This window comes from Erpetoichthys calabaricus, chromosome 3 (assembly GCF_900747795.2).
Source record: "Erpetoichthys calabaricus chromosome 3, fErpCal1.3, whole genome shotgun sequence".
NCBI lineage: Eukaryota > Metazoa > Chordata > Cladistia > Polypteriformes > Polypteridae > Erpetoichthys > Erpetoichthys calabaricus.
This window is the reverse complement of record NC_041396.2, coordinates 1,071,839-1,096,051: the sequence shown is the minus strand read 5'-3', so window position 1 is coordinate 1,096,051 and position 24,213 is coordinate 1,071,839. Positions and strand designations below refer to the sequence as shown.

The window sequence follows — 24,213 nt, the reverse complement described above, 5'->3', positions numbered from 1 at the left end:
CGGAGTGGCAGGAGCGCTGCGCCCGCCCCCGATGACACTCCTCCCTCCTTATGAGAGCGGCGAGAAGGGGCTATTTATGGTTTGGGGGCGGTGACAGCTAGTGGGGCATTGGAGAAGGAATGAGAAGAGGGGGAAAAAGAAACAAGGAATGACGAGACGAGAAGAACGGAGACGGACAGAAAGTGGCAGACGGAGCGGAGGAGAAGAAAAGGAAAGAAAAGACAGAACGAGAAATGGAAACGATAAGGTGAAGGAAACAGCAAATAGCAAAAAAAAAGAAAACGAACGTGAACGGGACACGCGAGTGGAAAAGAAGGAGCGAAAGACGAGGAAGAAGGAATGAGAACAACAAAAGCGAGTGAAGGAGACACCGACGGGAGAAAAGGAGAGGAAACATGCAAAGTGAGCGAGAGAGAAAGAGAAAGACCCCCGACTTCAGACATGTCTGTCATTCTGTCCTTTGTGTTGTTTGACAGTGACGTGTGGGGTCCGCCAGGCACTCCAATGACATCACAAGTATTCATGTAAATCAATTAAAACTTACGACAGTTATCCATTTAATACATCTCTTCACATATATTAATCATACATCAAATATTTTTAAATTCTATTCTATAACCTGCCTTGGACAGGTAAGTGTAGCTCCTCCACCTTAATAAAAGGAGAAGTGTCTGTGTGTCCATCCAGTTGCTGTGTCTTTGTCATTCCAACAGATGGCGCATCACCAGCATTTGTGAGAATGCATTTTGTCACAAGGAATGTTTATGATACACCATCTGTTGGAATGCCAAATGAAATATATTTTATTACTACATGCATTATATAGTGCCTTTTCATTTCTATCTATTATAGTGTTTTCATTTCCGTGTATCTATTCTATTGTGCTTTTCGATTCTATTTTTCTACTATATAGTCTCCTTTCATATCCAACTATCATTTATAGAGTACCTTTTATTTCTGTCTGTTATATAGTGCCTTTCATTTCCATCAATCTGTTATATAGTGCCTTTCAAGTCTGTCTGTTTTTCTATTGTAGTCTCTTTTCATTTCCATCTGTCATATAGTGCCTTTCAGTTCTTTCTATTATACAGTCTCCTCCCATGCCTTTCATTTCTATCGATCGGTTACCACTGGACTCTCCACCCGGTTCATTATGGTAATTACTGCTGCTGCTCTCTGTCCACAAAGGAAGACGTAAAATGGAAAGATGGGGACTCCGGGGGGGTCTCGGACCTAGGGGCTACTCACGGTGGTCTGGTGACAGCCACACTTAAGGGCCACAAGAAGCCACCGCAGTGTCCGAGTTCTCGGCTGCCTTGCTCGGCCCGAGAGAACTCCAGTCAACATGGCGACAGCACACACAGGCTGGGGGTCCGAGTGTTTGAGCTGGCGAGTTACGCTTTGTAACAGCTCCATACACACAGTGCAGACAATGGAAATGGCGCCCCCTACTGGCACTGGTAGCAACTTAATGAGGAGGTCAGGCTGTTGGGAGACCCGCAGCATGCGTGTAAGGAGGACTGCAACGGGTAGGGGGCGCTAGAGGTCGGACCTCCGGGACCACCTTCAGGGCTGGACATTCTGACATATTCAGATTCAGCTGGTCACTTTTTCAGTCATCGTCTCCTGGCACTCACCTGGCACTGGAGCCGCCGGGCACAGTTGGCACCACGTGGTTGACGTTAAGCTGTGTACAAGCACGCCTGCCCTGCTCTGTAATCAAGCAGCGTTCCTTTCCGCAGCCCTGGCAGAACGGAGGCAGCCTGGTTTGCATTTCATTCGCACGAGCGGACGAGCCAAATATTTGGCAGCCTTACCCGCCCGCCGCCTCTCGGTCCGGCCCCGCTTTGTTTCAGAGATCATCCCTAGACAGCTGGCACTCGCTCAGACATCATGTGCTTGATGAGGCAAACTGCTGCAGATTTAGTGTGAAAGGCACTATATGACACACTGTGATCAGTGCCAACTTACATGCCCGGTGATCTTCATGTGCATCACGTGCCACAGTTCAAAAAACAGTCATTAGGGTGACAGGCTGGCCACTGGAAACCCCCTCTGTGTCAAGGAGCGTGTGCCACCACACGCACAAGTGGGCATCTCACATTTGTTACGTGCAGGAAGACATTCAGTGGTGTGTGCTGGGATGAAGCACAAAAAGGGGCTGCAGACCTCAAAAAGCCACCCAAGAGCTCAAGCACAATGTCACCCAGGGCGTGACCTCCCAGAACTGACCCCTTGGGACAAATAAAGTGCCATCTGTCTACCCAAATGGCCAAAAGTGTGTGAAGACCCCTCCATAGAATGTGCTTCACTGTTAACGGGTTCATCCCATCGAGCAGACAGCTGTGTGGTCTCCACTGACGAGCTCGGTGACTTTAAACGTGTCATTGTCACTGGATGCCACCTCTGCCACAAGTCTGCTCTGCTGGATCTGCCCCATGTCCACTATAAGTGCCCGTCATTGTCAAGTGGAAGGGTTGAGGAGCAAGAAGAGTTCATCTCCAAAATGGCAGACCACACAAACGCACAGAGCGGGACCACCGAGTGCCGAAACGCAAAAAAAAATGGCCTCTCCTCTGTGGCGTCGCCCACAACAGAGCGCCAGCATCAGCACACAGTGGGCGCCAGAAGCTTCATGAAGTCTAAGACCACAACGTACAATGCCAGGCGTCGACTGGAGGGGAGTAAAGCCCACCGCCCGCCACTGGACTCTGGCGCGGTGCAAACGTCTATCTGACAGCCTGATGGACGAGTCTGGGCTTGGGGGATGCCAGGAGACCCCCACCTCATGGCAGAGTTCAGGCTAAGCCCCCTTGGGTCTAGTGAAGGGTCCCGTCAACGCTACAGCAGACAAAGACATTTTAGACATGTTACTTGACTGGCACCCCACTCGAGTGGTCTGCACAGAGCAATGACCCCCAGCCAAACCTCCTCGTCCAACATGAGTGCCCAGCCTCACACTCCCAAACTCGGGGGGGGGGGGGGCTTTTATAGGGGGTCAGTGGCTAAGGCTTTGGAATGGGACATCCCAGGTACTCAAATAGGTGTGACAGGTGGGAGGCCACAAAGCGTTGGCCATTAGTGGGTCTACTGGGATCCCTTGGGATCAATGACACGCAAGGCGGGCGGAGGGCACGTCACACAGGACAGAAGTGAAGTGGGCAGCTCTGCGACCTCAGAATGTTCTGGAGAGCCCACCCGTCTGTTTGCAGCTTAGTGCCGCTTTGGGGTCGACCCTGAGGGCTCAGGAGGGGACCTCGTTGCTGTGTTGGCCGCTTGGCGAGGGGGCAGTGAGCCGCGCGTGTGTGTCTGTGTGTGTGATTTGGGTTTTTTCCTAAATGAGTTGAGGTCTCAGGTTTCAGCTCGAGCTGGTGCTTTATCTGCTGCCCCTTTCTGGCATTTTGAGTGGCACCTCGGTGACATTCCGCATCGGCCTGATTAACAGTCCACTGCGAGGGGCCACTACGTGAAATGCAATGTGTTTGACTCGCCTTTAGTTATCTGTGGACGTATGGAAGAAAATCCAAGTGGGGCATTTAGGGGATGAAGTCAAAAATGAAGGGTGACGACCAAGAATAAGGGGGGGGGGGGGGGGGGGGAGAGAGGAGGCGCCAAGAAGAAGGAAGAATGAGAAGACCCCAGGAGCGCATGAAATACCAGCAGAGGTGTGGAAGAAGAGAAGGGGGGCAGACGTGTGGTGGGGTCTACTGAAGAAGATCTGTGAACAGGAGGAGGAAACACCAGGGGAGCAGTGCCACTGTGCCCATTAATAGGGAGAAGGGCGACATTCAGGATTGTGGGCTCCACAGACATATAAAGTGACAATGTGGGAGAGGAGCCTTAGGGAGAGAGTGCCCACCATAGAGGAGCGGCAGCTTGGTGTTATGCCAGGGAGAGGAACAGTCAATGCCATCTTTACATCGAGACCTCCGATTGAGGAGCACCAAGAAAAACAGAAAGGCTGGCATATGGTGGCCATCAATTTGGAGAAGTCTGGAGGTGCAGGAGAGAGAAAGGAGCACCAGAGACGTGTGTGAGGACCTGGGCGTCCAATTAGGGGAGGTCAGCACCAGGGGGTCTTCTTGAAGGTCTTGACTCTCCCCCCACAAAGGTGCAGGCTTTGTGCGGATGACATTGTGGTGTGTAGCACAAGGAAAGAGGAAGTTGGAAGAATGGAGAAGAACTTTGGAGGACAGAGGAGTGAAGATAAATGAGAAGAAGAAGAAGACGAAGACAACAGAATATGTGAGCTTCAATGGTGATCAGGGTTCAGGGAGAGCCACTAAAACGCCACAAAGTGTCGAGGATCAGTAGCAGCCCAAGATGGAGAACGAGATGTAGGGCAATGGGGTTGGAGCAAATGGAAGAAGGCATCAGGAGTGTCGTGTGATCAAACAATTATGGTGACGGTTTGTAAGACCAGCAATGACGTATGGAGCCGAGACACGGCCTGCCAGAAATGTCACACAGAGGGTGTTGCACGTGGCACTGCAGGATGCCAGTTGCTCATGGTCACGAGACTGTCACACATAGGGAGTCCAGTGAAATTCTTTGGAACGTGCAACACATCTCTGGTGCCATCGTTACCTGATCTTGAAACTAATGTCATCCTTACCTGTGTAAATGGTGACATCCCAACTGGGTCACAATGGAAAAATGGACAGTGGAACTGGACAAAGCAACCAACCCAGCCAGGATGGCTAATGAGTCCCATCCCAGTCGAGGCAGCTGGGGTGTAGTGAATGGACCGGGACAGTTTAGTGGCAGTGCCTTCTCCAGTCAGCTCCCGATTTGGACACCCACAGGGAACCTGGTCGTGTGCTCAAAGAATGTGCCAGTCAACTGGCTGGCGTCCTCACAGACATCTTCAACACATCTCTGAGCCAGTCGACAGTCCCAGCATGCTTCAAGTCGACCACCATCATACCAGTGCCGAAGAAGTCATCAGTGACATGCCTGAATGACTACCGGCCAGTTGCACTCACGCCAATCATAATGAAGTGCTTCGAAAGGTTAGTCATGTCACACATAAAGGCGAATCTCCCTGCCTCCCTTGACCCTCTTCAGTTTGCATACCGCTCAAAGAGGTCAACTGAGGATGCCATGCGCTCTGCCCTTCACCTCTCCCTGACACATCTGGATAAAAGAGACACACGTCAGGATGCTATTCATAGCCTTTAGCTCTGCCTTCAACACAATCATCCCTCCAAAGCTGGTTGTAAAACTGAGCAGGTTGGGCCCTGAACACCACGCTCTGCAATATTGGATCCTGGACTTCTTGACCGAGAGGCCCCAGTCAGTTCAGATGTGCTACAACACCTCCACCATCATCACACTGAACACTGGAGCACCGCAGGGCTGGGTGCTTAGTCCACTGCTCTTCACCCTGCTGACTGCACAGCCACAACAACACCAACCACATCATCAAGTCTGCAGATGATATGACGGTGCTGGGATTGATAAGCAGGGATGATGAGGCCGCATACAGAGACGAGGAGGAACGGCTGTCCACATGGTGTGAAGACAACAATCTATCTCTCAATGTCGACAAGACAAAAGAGATAATCGTGGACTTCAGGAAATCACATCCTGCCCACATCACACTCAGCATCAACAATTTAGATGTGGAGACTGTTAGGAGTACCAAGGTCCTCGGTGTGCACATAACTGAGGAACTTACGTGGACACATAACACCTCATCACTAATCAAGAAAGCCCAGCAGTGACTACACTTCCTGAGGTGACTGAAGCAAGCAAGTCTTCCCCATGCCATCCTCGCCATGTTCTACAGAGACACCATTGAGAGTGTCCTGACCAGCTGCATCACTGTCTGGTATGGCAACTGCAACATATCCGACCACAAAGAATAGTGAAGACAGCAGAGAACATTATTGGGGTGCCTCTCCCTTCACTACAGGACGCATTTTACAAACGCAGCATTGAGCAGGACCCCCTTACACCCCTGACGTGGACCTTTCACACTTCTGCCATCCAAGAGAAGATACTGCAGCATGAGAGCCAGATCTGCCAGGCTGCAGGAGAGTTTTTACCCCCAAGCTGTCAGACTCCTTAACACCAGGCTGCCCCCTGGGGTCCTCCACACGGCCTCAGCCACCTCTACAAACAGAACTTTTAGACATGGGAGCCACTGACCTGTGAAGACGAGTGTGCAGGGAGAGAAGAAGAACTGAAAATCTCATAGTGACATTGAAGGATTTGACACTCTGGATGTCCTTCTGCTGTGAAACATTCTGACCTGTCACTGTGTACACACGACTTAAACAACTATCTTCATACGCTGGTATTATCTATATTATTTATTAATTATATCACAGATCTTACACATCGATATTGCTGCTACTTCTTTGTCTTGTCTTGTTTGTGTTTTAATTTTTACATTTAAATTTAAATTCTATTTTTAATTAATTATTTGCACGTCATGTTGTTACACTCTTTACCCTGAGCTTCGCAATTTCATCTATCTGTATACTTGTATATGGTTGAGATGACAATAAAGTTCACTTTGACTTGAATCATGGGACTTGTAGTCTCAAAGGGCAACCCTGTCAGGGTCCTTGGAACCTGCTGCCTAAAGAAGCTCTCGCTACTTTAAGGAGCTTCTGCCTGACCCATAAGTGCTTCTCATGGGCTATGCCCTGGCACCGGGTGGACTGCCAGGGCTTGTGTTCAAGATGTCACCTCACATCCACATGGGGAGTCAGAGGACGTTGCTCACCTGGAGGAGTGGATGGAGAGAAAGAAAAGGGAATGGCATGTGTGCTTGAAAATGACCAGTATGAAGATATTGGCTAAAATCAGCGAGCATTTGAATGAGGAACTTGTGTTGGTGTCGCAGTGTTTAGGGGCTCAATGGCTCCCCCTATGGGTCACACCTAAAAAAAGTCACAACAGAGTTAGAAGATAGATAGATAGATAGATAGATAGATAGATAGATAGATAGATAGATAGATAGATAGATAGATAGATAGATAGATAGAATTCTTTATTGTCATTATGCACACACATAACAAAATTTTGTGTTGGTAGGACTCGGCTTTAAGGCAGAATACTTAAATACACAACACACTATAAATAATACAATAATCATAATAAGTATAAAAGACAGCAGCAATAAGACATCATCAAGTCCAGACTTTTCCTGAGGTAGTACACCTGCAGTGGGTCTACAGCAGAGGACTACAAGTGTGTGTGTTTGATTACGAGGTAAAGTGCGTGTGCGTGTCTACAGGGGGGCAGGTTAGGGGTAGACGTACGTGTGTGTGTGTGGGTATCAGCAGGGCCAGGTGGACTTCACAGCTCTGGGGATAAAGCTGTCTTTCAGTCTGCTGAGATGTATTTTTATGTTTCTTTACCGCTTTCCTGAAGGCAGTGGTACAAACAGTCCATTTCCCGGATGGGTGAGATCCGCAGCTATACATTTGGCCCTCTTCTGCGCCCGTCCAGCATATACAGAGTCCAGGTCTAGGAGAGGGACTTCCCCATGATCCCCTGTGCTGTTCTCCCCACCCCATGCCAAGTCCTTCCTGTCCTGTGCTATTAGCTGCTGTACCCACACTGTCATACTTGCTTTCTATAGCAGATCTGTAGAAGTTTCGTGAGCAGCCAAGAGGAGAATCCAGCACATCTCATCTTCCTGAGGAAGAAGAGTCTTTGTTGGGCCTTCTTTACCAGGTGAGATGTGTTCAAAGACCAGGTCAGATCCAATGTGATGTGGATACCCAAGAACTTGATATTGTCCACACACATTACAAGCCCTCCTCATGTTCTGTTCTTCTGGACCTCCTATAGTCCACAGTGACCTCTTTGGTCTTGCTGGTGTTCAAGATGAGGTTGTTGGCTGAGCGCCATAGTGCCAGGTGTCGTATCTCCTCTCTGTAGTGAGTCTCATCATTGTCTGATATGAGACCCCACCACAGTTGTATCATCCGCAAACTTCACAACCATATTTGTGGCATGGATGGCAGAGCAATCGTGCGTAAATAACGTGAAGAGTGCTGGGCTGAGCACACAACCCTGTGGCGTGCCAGTGTTCAGAACCAGTGTGGCTGATGCATGATCTCCAATTCTAACCACCTGAGGCCTGTTAGTGAGAAAGTCCCTGATCCACAGACACAACGATGTGGACAGACCCAGATTATGAAGCTTTTGTACCAGCTTGTCCGGGATTACAGTGTTAAACGCTGAACTAAAATCGACGAATAGCATCCTAACATAAGTGCTAGGGCACTGCTGATGAGTCAGGGCTGTGTGAAGTGCCATTGAGATGCCATCCTCTGTTGATCTGTTCCTCCTGTAAGCGAAATGATGGTTGCCAAATCCAGCAGGGATGGCATCCTTGATGTACTTTAGCAGGATTCTCTCAAAGCACTTCATTATTACTGGGGTCAGAGCCACAGGGCGGTAATCACTAAGGTGATTTTTTAGGCACTGGCACAATAGTAACACATCTACTTACATTTACATTTTTAACTACATCATATATTTCATTCAATATAACTTTTCGCCCGAATTCTGAAATAGCCGGATGCGTTGTACAGTTCACTGTCTGTAATGGCCCCTCGCCCCTGCTCAGGATATGCGGGTTTGACAATGGCAGGCAGGCCGGCCGGCCGGACTATTTGTAATGGCACAGTGATTGATGCCTTGTCCTCAGTGCAGTCCGGACAGGCCCCCTATGTGGAGTTTGCACTTGCTCTCTGTTGGTGTCATTTGTCTCTGACACGCACGCACACGCACACACACGCACGCACGCACGCACACGTGAAATTCACATAAAATGAGCAGGTGGTCCCTTATTACGAGGCGGGATCGGTAAACAGAATGCCAGCACTATCCATAATACGTATAATAACATACCTTCTCAGTTCCCAGTTGTTCTTGTTTTCCCGAAAGCCGAGACCCGCTGGCGTTTCTTATTTTTTCCATCTTTACATCCAGACAAAAAGAAGTCTGGTTCCATAAAAAAACATCTCGTTCAGCTGGCCGTTTAAAAACAGCTGACTTTGACAGCACTTTATAACGAAACTCCTTCCTTCCTTCCATCCCTCCATTTATTCATTTCTCTCACCCGCTTATTCTCATCTTCACAGAACACGAGCCCCTCGCGTACCAAATGTCTACGCTGCCGTCCATTAACGAACTCCAAAACTCGCGGGGAAGTCGGCAGCGGCCGCAAGACACTAATCAGCCCTAGACGGCAGTGCTCTCCCATCTCTGCCACACGAACGCACAAATCCACACTTTTAAAATCGCTAATTTACCTCGTGCGCCCTTCACCGGTCCTCCGCTCCGACAGAGTCTTTTACTTTGACACAACCTAACGGGGTGAAGACAGGAAGTTGCTCTTCCTCACTGTTCATTGGTGCTTACTGAATGACGTAACACCTTCTCGAGCCCGCCCACTTGCCTTTAGGAACGGATGACAAGCTTTCCCGTCGCTCATTGGTTCTCGTAGCTCGACGTTGCGCGTTTCCCCTCCCCTCCCGATGGGCTGGGCTTCTTTGAAAGTTCAACTTGGAGGCGCGCTTCTTTCTGGTTGGCCCTGGCAACGTGCAGTAAACAAACGGACGCAGCGCACAAGGGAGGGCAAAAAGGCGACGAGGCGACCCGGAGTGAGCGCCACTGCAGACGCACGCCATGGTTAAGCAGACCATCCAGATATTCGCTCGGGTTAAACCTACCAAGAAGCCCTTGGGGGTGAGTAGAAGAGCGGGCCGCACTCGCCGGTTTAAAGTGTTGTTTTGACCTCGTTGTGTTCGTCTAACGCAGAGGGCCGGCGTGGTGGTGGTGGTGTTGGTGACTTGCCCTCCCGCCCACAGGCAAATACCAGTTCAAATTTAGCTGTACGGGCCGGTGGTGTGTGCCCGCTCTCCGTCCGAGTGCCCCCTATTCTTACACTCGCCAGCCTGTCCTGAAAATTGAGATTTGTAGAGGCTGCGCTTAACTAACGAGTGGGCGAGCGAGTGACAGGCTGGCGGAGATTGGTGGTCTCCGCTTTACTGAACACGTATTGGTGTTGTCATCGTCATACATTTTATTTATGTTGCGTCTTTGCCATGTTTGAAGGGCGCCATTAATCTTCAGAAGTAAGCAGGTGCGGGAAATTGGTGTGTCGGGTGGTTTTAGGTCATCTGCTGTGCCCTGCGCCCCCCCTGAAAAAGTTTGATTTATGTTTGTACCCCTTTCAGAGGTAAAAGCGCATTGATGAAGACAAAGGCAAGATGAAGTCCAGTCTGTTTTGAACCGCATACAGAACACCGTGGATGAACAAATGGAATTAAAATACAATAAGCTGTTAACTCCATGTGTAAAAGTTAAATGTAAATTGATCAACTTACCTTTCTAAGTCTTACAAATCACATAAATGTGCCCCCATGGAGCTCAGACACTCATTGATGATCAGGGTATCCCACAAATAATCAGGTGGCACACGGTTGAGGGATCTGGAGGATTGGAGACCCCCGTGAAGCAATGGGGGCCGGCACCGTCAATAAGCTTTGACCCCCCCCGATAATGCCTGCATGGCAGTTCAGAAGCAGTTGTGCCCCCAGTTAAAACTGCTGTGCCACTGCCAGGACCGCCAGCAGGAGAGATGGGCCGAGTGGAAGCAGCAGGTGTGGCATCCAATTCAGTGCCCCTTGGTGCAGAAATGTCTGTGGAACCCCAAACGTGTCACCATCAGGGCTGGCACAGTAATCCGTACTCGAGCGATAATTGCAAGGTCCAACTATCGTAGTGCTCCAGCCGCAGCAAGGGACCCGTGAGAATTGGCCATTTTGGGACAGGAGCGCCGATTTGTGAATTTCCCCTTGGGATTAATAAAGTATCTATCTATCTATCTATCTATCTATCTATCTATCTATCTATCTATCTATCTATCTATCTATTATATAGCGCCTTTCACTCTATCTATCTATCTATCTATCTATCTATCTATCTATCTATCTATCATATAGTGCCGTTCATATCTATCTATCTATCTATCTATCTATCTATCTATCTATCTATCTATCTATCTATTATATAGCGCCTTTCACTCTATCTATCTATCTATCTATCTATCTATCTATCTATCTATCTATCATATAGTGCCGTTCATATCTATCTATCTATCTATCTATCTAGCTAATAAGTGGTCCTGCGGTGGGCCGTCATTTGAAGGTCACACTCCTCACTCGATGTTACTGAATTGCCACACAGCCTTCCTCTTTGGGACCCCCTGCTTCAGGTGAAGCCCCCAATTGACAAAACAGGGGTGAATGGAGACGTAGAGAGGAGCAGCTTGTGAACCTTCTGGAGTTCTAAGTGAAGTGTGTTGAAGTATTTTATTGTTGGGTCACTTGACAGAGCCGTGCCATGCCATTGATATGACACCTAAGCGCTGGAGATCTGGCATCAGTTAACGATGGGTGCCTGCTTACCATTTGCCTGCCTGCCCGCCCACCCGCCTGTGTGTGTGTCCAGCTCTGTCCTGGCACTTGTCTCCGCTCCCTAACCTGTAAGCTGTCCTATGAGTGTGTGCCCAAAGACAAACTGTCGTCTCATCTGTGACGAGCTGCGCCCTGCCAGGGAAGCCGAAGTGACCCTCGAATGCCAGGGGTGTCCGGCTGCGCTCCTGGGGGGCTGTCATGGCAGTGGGTTTTTCTTCCTGCCCCCTTTCCTTTTGCTTCTCACTTGGAGTTTCCTCAGATGAGCCTCCTTTTCCTCAGTCCTCGGCTGCCTTGCGGGTGACTCCAGGTTCGTTTCTTAAGGGCTCTGTCACCTGGTGACCTGTCCACGTGTCCCAGGCACTGCTGTTGCAATAATTGGGGAGATTAGATCACTCCTTCTTTACTAAACCCCAAGGAAAAATTCAGCTCCATAAAATACTCAAAGTACAATTAAATCAATCGAGACGCGGAGCACAATAAAGTCACAGCAGAGCGACTCTTCCTGTGGCTACCGGCTGGGATGAAGAAAAGGATGTTGAGACGAAACGCTGAAGGCGGCGGGCAGAAAACGAATCTCTTTACGCCACTGCAGGGGGCGTCTGTAGCCGTCAGTGCCCCATGATGGTGCCACCCGGAGGGCATGGGCTGAATTGTGGCATTTGATTGTTGCCGCTCTTCTCTTTTCCAGCATGGCCTCCATCCAGAGGGTCAGCCCTGTGACGGGGTGGGCTTGTCTCATCAGGCTATTCAGGGGCTTTGCAAGGCCTCAGCCCAAGTTGCTATCCCAGAACACGGGTGACTGTGACTGTCATATGAACTTTTTACAGAGGTGACAGGCTTTCCTAAAGCTGCATTAGAACTCCACACTGGAAAGGTGGGCTTCTTGTGGCAGAATGCTATAAATGTAGATGTTTAGCACTGGGCAGACCACCGCCACCTGCACGCCGAGCGTCTTGTCAGACCCCCAAGTCTGTGATTTGTCACTTCATCAGGCTGGCAGAGCTGACAGGCAGCAAAGGAGACCACCTTGGGTACAAGCGGGTGCTGCCAAATCAAAGTGGGCCTTCATTTTTATAGCAATAACATAAAAAGTTCTTTAAAAGATGAAATCTGAAAAATGCAGAATGTCACTCAGGGCAAACATTTGGGGGCGAGTTGTTGAAAGTGCATTTAAAATGGGGGGCCCGAGTTTAAAAGGTGCAATCTGTGGGGTCACGTCTGGGCTTTAATGGTGGGCTGGTCTGAAGGTGGCGCCTTCTGTCCCCTCTCGGGTGCCCCCCGGTCCATTTCTAAATGCTGACTCTCACCCGTCTTTAACAGGTTTACTCCGCAGACAATGAAGAGCCTGGCAGCTCCAGCTTGGAGTTCCTCGTCCCTCGAGATTTGGCTGATGGCTTCATCAACAACAAAAGAGAGAGCTACAGGTTCAGGTGAGCGGGCGCTTCGGCCAGCGTCTCCGGGGGGACTTCATGTGCTTGTAATTCCCCCTTCATGTGACGCTTCTTTGTCTGTGAGATGTTTGTCTGCTGTGCGTGTTTGAGGCAAATGAGGGAGTGACGGCCACCACTTCAGTCAGTCACCTCCTTCTGCTTATGTCTCGTCGTGAATGTGTGAAGCACGTGAAATCCTCAAGGGCCTGCCAGTCCTGTAGTGGGCACACAGACTGGTGGTCACTGGTACTTGGGTCTCTGGTCAGCACGCCTTTGGGCTCTCCGAGAAGACCCCACATGTTTTCTGGTGTTCCCATTCTCACTTCCAAACTTGTTATTACAGGGACCTGAACGGAGTGTCCCAAATGCCACCGCCACCCTCCTGTGTTACCCTCGCCCGGCTGTCCCAAGCCAAAGCAGGCAGAAGAGAAGGGTTACTGTATGTTGTTAGGCACGTGTCACCGATTTCTTAAGGTTCCTGTGTGACGAGTAACATCACGTCACGTACAGCCTGGAGGGACAGCAGCTGGTCTTACTGGGATTCTTAGCCTCCAGCTGTCTCTGAGCTGAGTGGTCTCCAAACCTGTAAGACCCTGTGAGACCCTCGCTTTCTCTAACTGCCTGATTTTATGTGCCCCTTCATCCAAGGGGACCTCGTAGTGGAGGGCTGACCCCCCCCCCCATCATTTGTTTAGGCATGAATTAGCAGTGTATGGCCAAAGCTACATGGATGAGACCCTCCAAGTGATTTGAGTTTTAGGCATGTCATTGTCCACAGTTGCTTCAAGTCACTTTAATTGTGTCCCTGTCACACAAGGCCCCCCCTCTGCTCCGCCAGGTCTGCTGTCAGTGGGGTTTGTGGGACGTGAAGGCGTCGAGGAGCAACGACCAGTCAGCCACAGTGTGGTAGACCCCACACACTCACAGAGCAAGGCAACCAAGTGCTGAAGTGTGTAACGGTGGCATCACTCACAGCGGAGTGCCAACCTGAAAGCGAACTGGGCATCTGGAGCTCCGTGTAATGGGGTTCAATGGCCAAGCCCATGCCTGCCATGTGTGACGCTCCGTAGCGGTGGGAATGTGGACTGACGAATCACACTTCACCGTCTGGTGGACCAGCCTGTGTGTGGTGGTGGGTGGGCTAGGAAAGGTGTGGACTCAAGCCCCTGGTCCCGGTGAGGGGTACGGCTAATGCTGCAGCAGACAAAGTCACGTGGGACAGCCATGCGTTTGCAGGATGGAGAAGACCCCCTTTCTGTTCCATTCACAGCCCCTTCTAGAAAGACACGGAGGAGCTTGAGTGGCCTGCCCCCTAAAACGGCGAGTGGGGGCCTGGTCTTCTGGTCCAGCGTCGCTAACTGACCTCAACACAGACGCACCCCAGTATCGTGTAGAAGGAGAAGTGGGAGCAACTCCATATTACTGTCCACGGTTATGAAATGGGGGGGCCAACAAGCTTATTACAGGGGTGAGGGTCTTTTTTTTTTTTTTTTTCCCCTCTTGTCACATCCTCCCCTTATCCCCCCCCCCCAGACTCAGTACATGAGTGGGCCGTGTGACGGTTCACTTCCTGCCTTGTCCGGCGCCGCTTGGTGAGGCTCCACTCAGTAGTGGAGAGAAAGTGAACGAGGAACAGTGTGGCCCCCTAGTGGTCGAAGTGTAAAGCGCAGGTTTTGAGGGTCTAATGGGTACAGAGAGAGCCCCCCTTGGCTCAAGATTTCATTTCTTTACCCTGTTCTTTGTTTTTAGTTTTGTTCTGTCGGGATTGTACTTTTCTGTGGCGGTGCTCTTTACTATTCACGCCTCTCTCGTGTCTATTGTGCTGAGTTTTTGGGGTCACTCTCACGGGGTCCTGCTCTGTCACCTACCTGTGGAGCCTAAGGGGGCGGGGCCACTTCACGATGCAGCTGGGCTCCAGGCTCCGCACAGCCAGCATTTAAGGAGGAGACTTTTGTTTTGTTTCTGACTCCGCGGTTCGGCTTTTTGATTCCCAATTTTTGTTTTTCCGTGGATTTCCTGTTTTTGCCCCCTGCGGCTGATAGACGGTCACAATTTGGTTTTGTTTTTGTTCTTTTTGCTATTTTAAGAGCCTTCATTCCATTTTGGGCCTGCGCAGTCCAACAGCCTCCCATTTGAGTTTGGTGCTAGGCTGCTTTTGGTGGCGAGAGCCGTAGCTGGGCACTTGGCGAAGTGCTGCTTTGGCATGGGGTGCCCACAAACGTTTGTCCATTATGACTTCTGCCAGCTCGGCTTTTCACTGTGGTCCATGGGGGAAGGCAGACATGTTTTTGTTTTTGTTTTTTTTTTTTTGTCCTTGTATGTGGTGGTCCCCAGGGAAGATCTTTGGGACTTCTCTGTCCTCCACTGAAGACCCTTATATCAAGCGTTGCACCCACCAGGCCTTTAGAATTGTGAAGGTCTGCTCCCACCCTTCCCACAGTCTCCTTATCCCACTTCCATCTGGCACAGCGCACACACCACACCATGAAATACCTGGTTGGCGACCCCTACAGGCAGACATGCCACCGCAGTTACCCCAGAGATGCCCATCTATTTGCCCCAGCCAGGTGTTACGTGGGTGCCCCCTTGGCCTGGTCCTGCCACATTCAGGGTTGTTTAATAAGAAAACATGAAGACTTTTTCCCAGGCCCTCCACTGTGCCTGTCTCTCAGTCTGCACACACGTAATATCCAGACAGTAACCTAATCTCAGACCCAGTAACACCCAACATGGTCACGGGTTCAGATAACGGACTTTTTAATCCACACAATGAAGCTCCTGCCCTCCTCCTGCCACAAGCCGCTGATGCCATCGAAGTGAGGCAGTGGTCTTCCAGTTACAGTTGACCCGGGAGCTGCGTCCTCAGAAGCACTTCCAGGTTGTACACGACCCAGGACAGTCCTCCCCCTGGCAGTGCCCTCTGGTGGTCCCCATAGACCTTGACAGGGCTGCGTCTTCCAGACTCCCAACTGCCGTGCCAAGTGGTCCACCTGTGAGGAGCACTGCCACCTGGTGTGTGGGGGAGTGAGCTGCTCCTTCCATTATGGCCTCCTATGCTCCATCCTTTATGCCAGCTAAGATGCCTGTCCTTTCTTCCTTCCTGGTTCCTACAGTTCTCCATATAAACGTATTTGCAGATTTTTCTGTCTCCAGTTGTGCGTGTGTCTCACCTGCACCACCAGCCCTCTGTCCAAGTCCATTTTGTCTTTTGCCGCCTTCACCTGGGTGGTCACTTTAACGTCCAGCTCTAGTGGGGGTCTCGTTCACATTCCCAGTGGGGTCTGCTCCTTGTATGCCAGACTTGGGACGGAGTTTGAAATGAGATTCTCCACGTTGACTTCTTCTTCTCTCCTCATCTCTTCAGGTTTCAGAAGGTCTTTGATCAGGCGGCCAAACAAGAGGACATCTTTGAGGAGATCGCCAGGCCGGTGGCTGACAGGTGAGTCATTTTGTACGTGGTGGAGTTGTAATGCCGTTCTGGTTAAGCTATTCACATGGCACTGAGTAGTGGGCATTAATGTGGGCACCCGGGCCCTTTACCAGCTACAGGCTTGAACTCGAGTAGTATGAAAAACGCCCGCCCTGGCATCTTCGTCTTCACCAGTTGGGCGTCCTTTGGTCCCTCAATAAAGTTGACACGATGTAGTGGGCCGACTGACTCTCCCTGCCACAGAGGGGTGACTGAGCCTGCTGACCATCCCAGCAGCAAAACCTCCAAACACCTGTGTGTGTGTGTGTGTGTGTGTGTGTGAGAATTTCAGAGCCTCTCCACTTATCAAGGCTTGGAAAATGAACACAGCTCCAGAATGTTCTGACCACAGTTCTAGAAGGAGCAGCTGAAAATGAGCCGGGCAGCTGGCATTCACCCGCCGCATGTCATACTTGTCATTCATGGGGTCTTTATGCTGCATTTGAAATATTGTTTTGTTACTCAATACATCTTTGTCTCCTGTTGTGTGATTTTTAAAATTATTTTATGGTGTTGCATGAAAACATTAAGCTGTCGTCGTGTCGGTCATGTGGCTCAGTCTTTTGAGGGGGCGGGGCCTGCTGGCACTGCTGTTATGACTCCGCCCCCCAGGCCGTTACCCACCCATAGCCCCTACACTGGGGGAAAAATAATGTGTGAGTACAGCATCTGTTATATAGCACCTTAACTGTCTATTATATAGTGCCTGTCAGTCATATATTGCCCTTTACTCTGTGTATCTAATATAGCGCCTTTCACATCTTTTATTCCTCTTTCATTCTTGCCTGTCACATGTGTCTGTCTCTGTTTCTCTCATATTGCGCCTTTCATATCGGCCTTCTCTCTTTCGGTTCATTCCTTCATGCACCGCTGCCATGTTCCTATCTCTTACTGTATAAAGCACCGTTGCCATCTCTATCTGTTATATAGCGCCTTTCTTATGTCCCATGATGGACTCCCCCATTTGGAGTGATCAGGTCTGGACACAGATTGGCTGTGTGGATAATTCATTTTATTTTCTTTCATTTCTTCTTTTATTTTTATTGTATGCTTCACAGTGTGTACCATTGGCTCAGTTTTCTGTTCAGTGGTCTTTGCTTTCATTGATGGGCGCTGACCCCCACTGACCCTTGTGTGCCTCGTCTTTTTCACGGCTCCACGGATGTGATGTTGTCTCCATTTTCTGTACCCACAATGTCCATCATCATCATCAGTTGATTTATTTTTTTTTTTTGACAGCCCCCCAGTGTGACTCCCAAAAAAACCTTGTAGGGAAAAAAAAAATGGAAGGAGTCTTGGGGGAAGGGCAAGTCAGAGAGACCCCCTTCCGGGTAGGTGGGGTACACGCAACACACAGAATGGGAGCTCGAGGGCTGGCAGTACAGTGATGGTCACCATTACTGGTGTCCCCCGTGAGTCGCTCCCCTCTCTCCTTTGGCGCGGCCCCGATACCCCCCAATCCCCCCCCCACCCAAGGCTGCACTCAGGCCTCGTCGTTCTCGCCGCTGTTCATGGCGCCCTTTTGCCGTCTCACATGACACTCGGGTCGGCAGCAGAACTGCTGAGAAGCGATTTCTGTGAGGTCTGCCTGCCCGACCGCCGTTTCCTGGTGTGGATCCCGAAGCTGGCACTCCCGCCGCAGCGCCATCCTTTCTATCTTTATGCAAAGGAGCCAGCTGACGCTGGGGCCAAACATGCAATTTGCGTGCTTTATTTAGCGAGGAGCTTCAAATCTGCGCTGCTCGTTGTGTTTCGCTTTGAACTCGTGCAGGCCACACCCTCGGCGCGCGAGCCAAGCAACCTATCATTAGGCTAATGGCGAGTGCCAGAGGAGAGGCTCCGTGTGTGTGCAGCGCCCGCTTTCCATTTCAGGCCGGGCCTGTGAAACTCAAGACCCCCAGAGTTTATGTTAGAGCCATCTTCTTTATTCTGAGGCCTTGTGCGGCTCGTCTTTGTCTCCGTGTAAACTGGCGTAATTGAGGACCACCTTTATAACATCCAGTAGACACATAAACACGGCAGATTGTGTAGCCACTGGAAGGGCAGGGCAGGGCACAGGGTGCAGGCCTCACGCAGGGTGGGGGGGCTGACTTGATTGTTTGCTTCTTAAGTAAACCGGACCGCCACCGAATGATGCAGGATGTTTAGGGTATCTTTAGCACTGGGAATGTGGTGAAGCCCCCCTTTTACTTCACTCCTTTATTACAACACTCCTTGTATTGGCTTTGGAGGGCACAGCGGTCAGTGCTGCCGCCTCACGACTCTAGAGATGCCAGTTCAATTCCCAGCAGGTTTTCAACATTGTGGCAGACCACCAGGGTCCTTACCCAGCTGGGACACCCCAACCATCTGTTTCTCACCTGGACCAACACAGGGCGGCCCCCTTGGTTTCCGGGCGGGGCGAAGGGCTCATGAGCACTGCCAGGGGATGCCTGGACGCTTGCAGGGCCCTATTTGATAGCACTTGTGCCACACTCGTCAAGGTGGTGCCGGAAGAAGCTCAGTGGGCACCTGGACTCCTTCTGGGTGCCCACTAAAAGGAGTCGGTCACCGCCACTCAATGGCAGGACTGCCTGAGAGAGGGGACTGTGCTGTATGGACTGGGTTAGTGTGGGGGCTGGGCGTGCCCGTTGGCATCACAGTGGATTCGTTCTGCTTGTGTTATCTCACTTTTTTGGTTGACTTCTTACTTTTTATTTGAATGTCAAGTCCATGTTGGGCTCAAGGGGGCGGGGCCATCAGCTGCTGAGGCCCCTCCCCTATTTAAGGAATTTGCATAGAGTGAATTAAAGGGCATCAGACTGGGACCCTCTGGGGCTGCTCGCCATCCTTTTAAGGTCCACTCATTGCTGCCACACTTTAAGGGCCTTGTGTGACGAGTGTCATGTGTGGTGTGGTGTCCAAGAGCGTGTGGGCACCAGGCAGGTGTATGTGCGCCAGTCTGAGATGGGCATCGGGGTGCTTGGCTGATCGCACATTCACATGCCACGGTCACATCCTTGGAGCAGGTGCAGGGCCGTGGCTTTAAGGTGGGCCTGTACGTTGAAATGGGGTGGTGGGGGGGCAACATAATTAGTTGAGACAAAAGAAGGAGAGCTGGGGAGGTGGACGGACACGGCAGCAGGAGTGCAGGAGATGACGGGGTGAGCGGGCACTCCATGGGCACACCCACTGAATGGTGTAGCAGGTGGCCTGGCTGTGTGTGTCCCACCGGAGTTGGGAGAGGTGGTCCTAGCAGTCGATGTCTCCACCTGTTGGAATGCCAATCTGGTTTTATCTGGATTGGCACGGCTGGTTTATCTCGATTTTTAGAGTTGTTTTTAATCCTCCGCGAGTTTCACTGCAGTTTTATCTGATTGATTGATTGATTGATTGACTGATTGATTGATTGATTGATTGATTGATGGACACACAGCACCCTTTTAGATGTTGCTTGCTATAAATATAACAGCTAACCTCTTGCTGACTTGTTGTGTGTCCTAATTTGCCCGGCTTATCTCCCCCCCCAGCCCATCACAGCCTCCCATTCTCAGAGCTGCTCCAGATAACCTGAGCGCTGAGTTTAGAGCCGGTGGTCCGGCCAGGTGTCCACAGATGGATGGCCCCCCCTTTGACTGGCTCTTTGGTCAGTGATTGTTTTGTCGTCTTTGTTTTCTGGGTTATTTGTGAAGGTCTTTTGTGTTTTTAAGAGCTGCAGGATGTGTAAAGATGGAAAGCGTCTTCGAGCGAGAAAGAGCTAACCTGTTAGAAAGGCCTGGGGGAGAGCAGTGTGGTGGCTCAGCAATTGGCTGCCACATAGGAGCCGTGCATTTCCTTTGATCTTTGGCGTGGATTCAGCCTGGTGCTTGGCGTACGGCTAATTTATTTTTCTCTCAAATATTTTAGATCTGCAGATGTGAAAGCCATGGATGTGGAGGGCAGGCAGGCAGGCTGCAGTTTACATAAATGGACATCGAAGCGTTGTGAGGTGGAAGGACAGGGAGAGGCAGCTTACATAGAGCTTTGTCTCCCCCAGGACGCTAGATGGCAGCAAGCCCCTGCTTGGGTGCCCACAAGGGCATGCTGGGTATTGTAGTCCCAGGGGACAGCTTTGTTGGGTCCCGATTCTGTAGGGCTCCATCCTCACCCAGAAGGGCTTGGGAGCTGCAGCGTCATACCACCAGAAGCACTCTGGGGGGATTAGAAAAAGGGAGATGCCAGCGTTGAGAGGGAGAGGATGACGCTTGCCAGGAGGAGTGGAGGGGGCAATGCCAGAGAGAGAGAGAGAGAGAGATAAGGAAGAAATGAGTTATAATGGTCCCTTTGAGTATTAGTTAGAGTTGTGGCTATGGTGGGAAACGCTTATGAGGAAGACTCTTTGCCTTTGATAGTTGTGCCCGAGTCTGCTTGTGTTGCGTGTTTGGGGAGCTGGAGCGCCCCCCGGTGTCCAGGGTGTATATGACTATACATATTGTATCAGACTCGCCAACAGTTTGAGTGGGCATTCTGTCATTCAAAGGAGCGCCAGCGGCAGGTGAGCCTAGAAGAAGGGCACACCCACCGTAGTCACATGACTGACCAAAGCGAGACGATCCTCTGAGGTAGCAGGATGCCTGGCAGAGCCCTGAAAAGGACCAGTGCTGGTTTTATGTATCTATAGTGGCGTTAGGAAGGTGACAAGCTCCCTCCATTTTTACATAAATGTGACCCGATTTTTATGCCAGTCCTGAAACTTCACGATAAAGAGAAGGCGATGAATCAGATGGCACAAACGCGTTAGCCGTGGCCATTTATTTAGTGAGGAAGATGACGGTACACATCTCTGTGAAAAAGTCTGTGAACCACTGGGGTTTGAAATCAAGACCAGGGTGACAGTCAGGTGTGAGTGTGGGGGGCTCACACAGTGGATTCCGAGACCCCTGGGGTACATTTTCGTTGTAAATGGCTCCTTCCCCATTTATGCCAATTGATCTCCTCTCAGTAACCCGTCATGGCAAAGTGAACGACGTGTTCTCGGAGAGGCCAACTGAAGCCCCTAATTCCTAGAAATGTTCGGAGCCTTGGCCGGGGGCTCAGGTGCACCCTGCTTCCTTTCATTCTTAAGGGCCTGATTGGAGTCCACCGGTGCCAAACTGAATGGAGTGGGCATCACTGACAGGGGCCCACGTGTCCCACAAGTTACTCTGCACGTCAGGACTTTCCAGAGACCCTCCGCCTTCAAATGGTGGTGAGGTACAGATCAGACCAGGGGGATCTTGAGTGGTCCCAGGAGCTCAGTGATGCGGATGAAGTTGGGAGCCACCGGGACTCTTCCTAGAGTTGGCCGCCATCTTGCCATACAGAGGAACTGGGTAAGAGGGGCTGCGGTCAGAGAGGTGACCGAGAAGCCAACAGTCACCCTAGCTGAGCCTCAGAAGTGTCCCCTGCTGTCGGAAGGACAACCATCTCGGCAGCCCCCCCTCAATCTGATGGAAGCCCCTCTTGAATTAAAGCCAATTAAAGCAAAAAAGACTCTCTGGTCAGATGAGACATAAATGGAAGTCTGTGGGCAGAACTGCAAGCACTACAACTGGTGAAGACCGGGCACTGCCCTTCACTTGCCTAATGCCATCCCTGTGGTCACCCCTGGCAGTGGCAGCATTGAGCTATGGGGACGGGTAGACTGGTCAGAATTGAGGGAAGGATGAAAGCAGCCAAATACACAGAGTGGTCCAGAGTGCAGACCACCTCAGACTGGGACAACGGGTCAGTGACATGAAGCACTCGGCCAGGACAGCAATGGGGGGGGGGGGGGCTTTGGGACAATTAAACATCGTAGGACATGTGGGGAGAGGCCTGAAGGTGGCACTTTTCGTCCAATCTAGCGAAGCTCGAGAGGAAGAGTGTGGTCAACTGCCCAAACCCAGGTGTGCCAAACTTGGAGAGATCGGCTCCTGATGACTGAAAACTGGGGAGCGGGCTTCTGCAAAGTACTGAGTGAAGGGTCCGAGAACTTCTAGGAAGGAGAGACTTCAGTTTCTGCTTATAAATAAATGTGCAGGCCTCTCCTAAACAGGTTTTCATTTTGTTCCCGGTGGGTAATTGGGGGTCGACTGGTGGGCAAAAGTGGCAAATCCATCCATTTACATTCAGGTGTGCAGAAAGTGACGAGAGGGTCTGAGTACTTTGTGAAGCCAGTGTCACACACAGCTTTGTACAAGTGTGTCCTGCCTCGATCAAAGTGGTCTTCTGAGGACCCTCATGATCTTCAGCATCTCTTTGGGGAGCTAAAATGGTGGCCATTAAGTCAGCAGGTGAAGCTCCGATGGCTGGCTCTGGGTCTGAGTGACACAAGCTTTATCTGCTGGGTGCCATCCTAGAGCTCCATAAACATCCCAGTGCATGCTGTGTATTGTTGAGGGTTGGCACACAAACAGGCTGAGTGACGTCCCCGGGGGTACACAGTGTGTCGGGTTTGACGGGACGTCAGGGTTTGTGTTCACAATTTCTAATAAAGCAGGCAGAAGTTGGATTTTTATATTCATTGTGACATACAGCACAGAACCTCAGAAGTAACACAAACTTCCAGTTCCAGGTCCAGTTTGAACTGGCCATTTTTTTTCTAACTGGTAAATTTTCTGCTAGTCAAAGCCTCCTCCCATTTAAAATGGCTGCCCCTTCGATGTCTGCGCTTTAAGTGAAGGCTTCTTGATGTAAATGTGTGGTGACTCACCGGCCATCAGCCCGTCCAGCCAGAGCTTTGGGGACTTTGTGGTCCGCTGCCAACGCCGTCTCACACTCCCGCTCACCCGCAGCACTGTCTGGCCTTGGTGTCACCACCTCAGGGTAGATTTGTCAGGTGTGACTCAGCCATTCTTTGGGTACTGGGCTGGCATCGTTGGAACATTTGAGCTGCTTTAGGAATTCAGACGTCTGGTGGTCTGTCCTGGCCTGATGTGACACCACTCTTGTGACCACACCAGTGCCTGGCGCTTTAGCTTTTCTTACCCAGCATTGGTATTGTATTGTATTGTAACGTTGGTACCTCTGCATTTTTGTGCCGTCATGTCTTTTGTGAAGGGTCTTAATTATCCACGGGAAACTATACTCTGTGTTTGTAATGGTGGGGTGGTAGGGGGGTCCCCATCATTCAGTTAACGAGGAGGGGTACCCCGTCCCGATTTTAGACCTGCTAATCCTCTGTTTGACTGACTCCAGTGAGCTGTCTGACCATTCTAGTGGATTTTTGGCTTTATAGCGCCCCCCGCCTGTAGTGCTGTTAAGATGCAAGTGAAGCTCCACCCCCTTTTCTCTCATTTCAGTTTAGACCTGCACTTATAATGGACTCCTGCAGACTCCACTGGGCTGCTAGTTAACTTCAGTACAATTTTGGCTTTGCAGTGCCCCATGCCTGTGGTGCTGTTAAGATGCAAGTGAAGCTCCGCCCCCTTTCCATCTTTACCCCTCAGACTGCTCTAATGCCCGTCTTTCCTCCACAGGGTGATCAGTCCACGTCAGTGCATATTCCGCTTTATAGCGCCCCCTGCCAGTAGTGCTGTTAAGAGCCAAGTGAAGCTCCACCCCCTTTTCTCTCATTTCAGTTTAGACCTGCACTTATAATGGACTCCTGCCGACTCCACTGGGTTGCTAAGTCAACTTCAGTATCAATTTTGTTGTGTAGCGCCCCCTGTCTGTAGTAACCCTCAAACCATAAGCCCCCTTTTGCTTTATTCAGCTTTTACATTCCCACTCTCTGAATTCAGCTCTTTCATAAAGGACTCTGTTAGGCTCATGTTAAGTTCATTATGCTGTCAATTAACTGCAGTGTATATTCAGCTTTGTAGCGCCCCCTGTCTGTAGTCAGTTTCAAAACTCTACCTGAAGCTCCGCCTCCTTTTGTTTTTTC

The 24,213-nt window shown here is 50.5% G+C and overlaps 1 protein-coding gene across 1 annotated transcript in view; it reads left to right on the top strand.

The window, feature by feature from the left end:
• The first annotated feature begins 9,544 nt into the window (after positions 1–9,544).
• kif6 (kinesin family member 6) overlaps positions 9,545–24,213 on the top strand; it is a 125,372-nt gene continuing 110,703 nt past the window's right edge. Inside the window, exons 1-3 of the mRNA XM_028796324.2 lie at positions 9,545–9,717; positions 12,771–12,880; positions 16,245–16,319. Of these exons, the coding sequence (XP_028652157.2) occupies positions 9,658–9,717; positions 12,771–12,880; positions 16,245–16,319 (245 nt within the window). The 5' untranslated portion in view covers positions 9,545–9,657. The remainder of the gene's footprint in view (positions 9,718–12,770; positions 12,881–16,244; positions 16,320–24,213) is intronic.